The sequence below is a fragment of the Tupaia chinensis genome, unplaced genomic scaffold (genome assembly GCF_000334495.1).
Source record: "Tupaia chinensis unplaced genomic scaffold, TupChi_1.0 Scaffold149964_2, whole genome shotgun sequence".
NCBI lineage: Eukaryota > Metazoa > Chordata > Mammalia > Scandentia > Tupaiidae > Tupaia > Tupaia belangeri.
Window position 1 is genome coordinate 2,046,152 of NW_006209806.1, and position 4,333 is coordinate 2,050,484.

The 4,333-nt window shown below is 62.5% G+C and overlaps 2 protein-coding genes across 2 annotated transcripts in view; both read right to left on the bottom strand.

Moving 5' to 3' along the window:
* The window catches only part of PLIN5 (perilipin 5), a gene marked incomplete in the record, with an annotated part of 10,837 nt that extends 8,098 nt beyond the window's left edge, over positions 1-2,739 (bottom strand). The window contains 3 exon segments of the mRNA XM_027769576.1: positions 1,866-1,927; positions 2,177-2,277; positions 2,670-2,739. Of these exon segments, the coding sequence (XP_027625377.1) occupies positions 1,866-1,925 (60 nt within the window).
* An 850-nt stretch (positions 2,740-3,589) lies between these two features.
* Positions 3,590-4,333, bottom strand: part of LRG1 (leucine rich alpha-2-glycoprotein 1) — a 5,713-nt gene continuing 4,969 nt past the window's right edge. The window contains exons 3-4 of the mRNA XM_014585557.2: positions 4,313-4,333; positions 3,590-4,198 (exon numbers count right to left, since the gene is read on the bottom strand). Of these exons, the coding sequence (XP_014441043.1) occupies positions 3,927-4,198; positions 4,313-4,333 (293 nt within the window). The 3' untranslated portion in view covers positions 3,590-3,926. The remainder of the gene's footprint in view (positions 4,199-4,312) is intronic.

Sequence of the window (4,333 nt, forward strand, 5' to 3'; positions counted from 1 at the left end):
CACGCGCTGCACCACGTTCTGCGGGAGAGGGCGGCGTGAGCGGAGCATGTGGGAGCAGAGGGGGCTGCGCCCGCCTCCAGCCCCTTCCCCTGTCTGGGTCCCGCCAGGGCAGGCAGGGCCGGGGAAGGGACACCGGGCGACGGACGGGCCGGCCACGGCGGCGCGTGCACGTGCGGCTGTGGCGGGCCCTGCGCTCCCAGGCTCAGTCTCAGGAGCACGGAGAGAGCCTACAAGGCTGCTTCAGGTTTGTCCGTCTGCGGGAGGGGGACGCGAACCCTTAAAAGCAGTCTTAGGGGCCAGCAGGTGGCTGGTAGTTAAGGCATTGGGATCTCACATGGCTAACTGCAGTTCAAGCCCCAGACCGGCAGCTTGAAAAATCATGCTGGGCACGTGGCATGAGTGCCCCAAATCCCGAGAGAACACCCGAGATGGGATGCCGCCTGGCCATCCACCTGGGAGGTGACTTCTTATTTTCCCTCTGTCTGTCTCTCCAATGGGCACACAAGCCCTATGGCAAAAACCTTTAAAAATCATAATAAAATAGGAAACCAGCAAATGGCATGGTGGTTAGGGCGCTGGACTCCCACATGGTTGACCATGGTTCAAATCCCGGACCTGGAGGCTTGTTCTCACTCCCCCCCCTCTCTGGTCAAATTTTAAAAAAAATAAATGAATAAATAAAATTAAATAATTCTTAAAAAGTAAAATGAGGGACCAACAATTGGCGTACAGGCAATGTCGCTGGATTCCCACATAGTCGACCAGGGTTCGAGTCCCGGACTTGGTGGCTTAAACTCACACCAGGCGTGTGTATGTGCGTGCTCAAGATCCCAAGAGGAGGGAACCAGCAGTTAGCATAATGGGTATGTCACTGGACTCCCACATAGTCGACCGCAGTTCAAGTCCTGGACCCGGTGGCTTAAACTCACGCCAGGCACATGTGCGTGCATGCCCAAGATCCTGAGAGGAGGATGGAGGAAAAGGGATTGCAGCGTGGCCATCCCCCCGGGGGGTGATTTCTCGCTCTCTGTCTCTCTGTCTCTCTCTGTCTATCTGGCGAGCGCACGTGCCCTACAGTAAAAAAACAAAAAAACTTCTCCAAGACCCCAAGAGGAGAATGGAGGAGAAGGGATTGCAGCATGACCATCCCCCCTGATTTCTCACTTTCTGTCTGTTTTTGTCTTTCTAGCAAGCGCACATGCCCTATAGCAAAAACCTCTCAAAAAAAAAAAGGAAATTAAAAAATAATAAAATAAAAAGCAGTCTTGGGGCTCACAGGTGGCATGGGTTAAGGGCACTGGACTCCCACATGGCTGGCCACGGTTCGAGTCCCAGACCTGGTGGCTTGCTTTCTTGCTTTCCCCCTGTGTGTGTGTGTGAGAGTCTGGTCTAATTAAATCAGTAAAGTTAAATAAAATAATTCTGCAAAAGAAAAGCATCTTTGGTGACGGTGACATCAGGGCTGTGTGGCCTTGGGCACGTGACAGCTGCTCTCTGCTTCCGTTTCCCATCTGGAAAGCGCGTTCGCAGGGGCAGATGGGTACCTGAGGAACACTACGTGGGAAGGCACAGACCGGCGGCCGACCACACCGTGTGCCCAGCGTGCCGCTGTTACTATTATTACCGTCGATGTTGTTGAGGGTGCTGTGAGGTCGGAGGGACACAGGCAGATACAGCCAGAGACCATGGATGGGAGTGTGAGAGCCTTGGGCAGGGCCTGGGAGCCTGCCGGGGGTCCTCGGGCAGCTGGTCCCTCCCAGGGCCTCCCCACGCCCCTCTGGGAAATGGGCGGATGGCCCAGCCCCTCCCAGGTCCCGTCTGTTCTCAGAGCTGTCCCCTGCTCTATGGCGTGGGAAGCCCCTTACCTGTTGGTCCTGCTCGGACAAACTGGGTCCGGGGACTTCAGCGGGCTGGGCCTCTGACATGCCTGCGGAGAATGGGGTCGCCCTGGGAGCCGGACAGTGACAGGGGCCCCTGCACGCCAGCCCTCCCACGCCCGCCCAGGCCTGGGTCGCGTCGGGCTGGGCTCTGTGAGTTGGGCAAATCTGGTCCCCTCTGGGGGCCTCAGTTTCCTCTGTGCAGTGGCATGGGGGGGGGGGGGGCAGCTCGCAGTCAGTGCACGCGACGACGCCTTCCGCACGGGGAGCCAGGAAGACCTGCGGAGAATCCCGGTTACCTGCTGTGTGACTTCGCACAAGCAGCGGCACCTCTCTGGACCGGCTCCTCTTCTGTGAGATGGGGCAGCTCCCGCTGCTCCAGAGCTGCGCAGACAGCCCCCTGCAGGGTGGGGGTGGTGGCCGCGGGGTCCAGATCAGTTCCCGGTCCGTTTGACAGGCGGGGAAACTGAGGCACGCGGCAGGTTCGGCCTGGCCCAAGGTCACTCAGCTAAGCAGGGTCAGAGCCGGGAGCTCGACCTCGGGCCTCAGACTCGCCGCCTGCGATTCCTCCCCCTGTCGCCACCCCGCGCCCTTGCAGGCCTGGGCCCTGCCCAACTAGGTCCTGAGCTTCTGCCAACCGGGCCAAGGGTCTCCGCCACCTGCTGCAGCCTGTCATGCCCTTCTGCGCCGCCGACCTTCGTCCAGTGCCCGGAGCCCGTGTCCCCCGAGCTCGGGCGCTCCTGGACGCCGCCCGGGCAGCGCGCACCTGGGCGCGCGCACCCGCACACCCACCTGCTCCGCGGCCCGCACGCTCAGATTCGAGTCTCCGCACCGCGCCCGCGCCACGCGCCTTATAGCCGCTCGGGGGCGTGGCCTCCAGGGACTGACCAATGGGGAGAGGGCGTTTAGAGGTGTGTCCAGAGGGCGGCGCCCCCGGGTCCAATCTCCCGGTTCCCAGAGGGCTCTGAACCCTTCGCGGTTGCCATAGCAATCGGGGACGCTGGAGGATGCTGGACTACGTTCGGCCACCTGTCACCCTCGTGTCGTTGCCGTGGACACGGCGGAGGGATCGCTCAATCTCCACCGCCTAGCCGAGTGCCCTTGGCAAAGTCCCCATGACTCATTTGACCGCTGGCAGTTAGCTAAACCAGGCGCCCAGCCGGCCCCTTCCCTGGGACCCCCACTTTACAGATGAGGAAACTGAGGCTTGGAGAGCGTAGCCCACCGCCCGTGAGGAATCCCACTCACACCCGTCCCTGCTGGGCTCCAGACCCCTTTCGTGTCATCGCCGCGCCTGGGGTGACCACAATCGTGGCATGACTCTCCCTCCAGGGGGCTGAAGAAACTGGGCGACACCCCGGGGCCCCCCAAATCTGACCCCAGTGTCGAGTGGTGAGAACACCGTCCCCGGGCCCGTGCGCGCTCGGGCGCCCCCTTGTGGTACCGCGCGCGAGCGGGACAGTCTGGCTTGGGTTAGACCGGGGACAGGGCGCCAGGGCTGGCAGGAGGCGGTAACACGACACCAGGCAGGCAATGCCGAGGTCTCGCAGCTAAGTTCTGGCATGTCCTGGGCCGGGAGAGGACGAGGAGAAGCCACCGGTGCCGTCCCTGGAGGGCCCGTGCCGGCAGGGGACCCTGGGTTCCATCGCGCCTCTCCTTCCCTGCTGGCCCTCGGGAGACAGCAGGTACACAGTGAACCCCACTTCACCCAGTTTCGGTTGCTGGAGTTATTTATTAACCGGCTCGGGTCTGCCCCAAGCTGAAGGGTGCTGAATCCGAATCCCAGAGAACTCAGGCTCAGACCGGGCTCTAGCGGAGCCCCCCCAGGGAGAAGAAACCGGATAAGGGCAGGGGGGTGGCTGGGGGAGCTTGGACACCAAAAGATCTGGAAAATGGGGAACGGAATTCCAGGGACAGGGAACGGCTTGAGTAAAGGCAAGGAGCCTGGCGCTGGGAGGGTTCGGGGAGCGCGGGCGGGCCACCGGGGCCACAGTGGAGCCAGCCTTGCGTCACCTCGGGGAGGTGGCGTCTGCCGGGCCCGCCCAGGCCTCACCGAGCCCGGGCCGCTGCCAAGAGCGTCCGGCCCCTGGCGGCCTCGGGCCCAGCGCAGCGCGTGTCATTCGGGAAGAACATCTTGTCCTCGTTAGTCAGGAGCCAGCGATAGAGGTCGCCCAGGTTCTCATCACAGAGCCAGGGGTTCCCGGAGAGGTCGAAGCCGTCCCTCATGTCCCAGGTGGGCTTCCCGAGGGAGGCCCAGAGCCCCTCGGGCACGCTGCTCAGCGAGTTATTGCTGAGGTCCAGCATGTCCAGCTGCCGCAGGCCTCGGAAGCCGCCCCTCATGCCCCAGGTGGGCTTCCCGAGGGAGGCCCAGAGCCCCTCGGGCACGCTGCTCAGCGAGTTATTGCTGAGGTCCAGCATGTCCAGCTGCCGCAGGCCTCGGAAGGCACCGGCTGCCA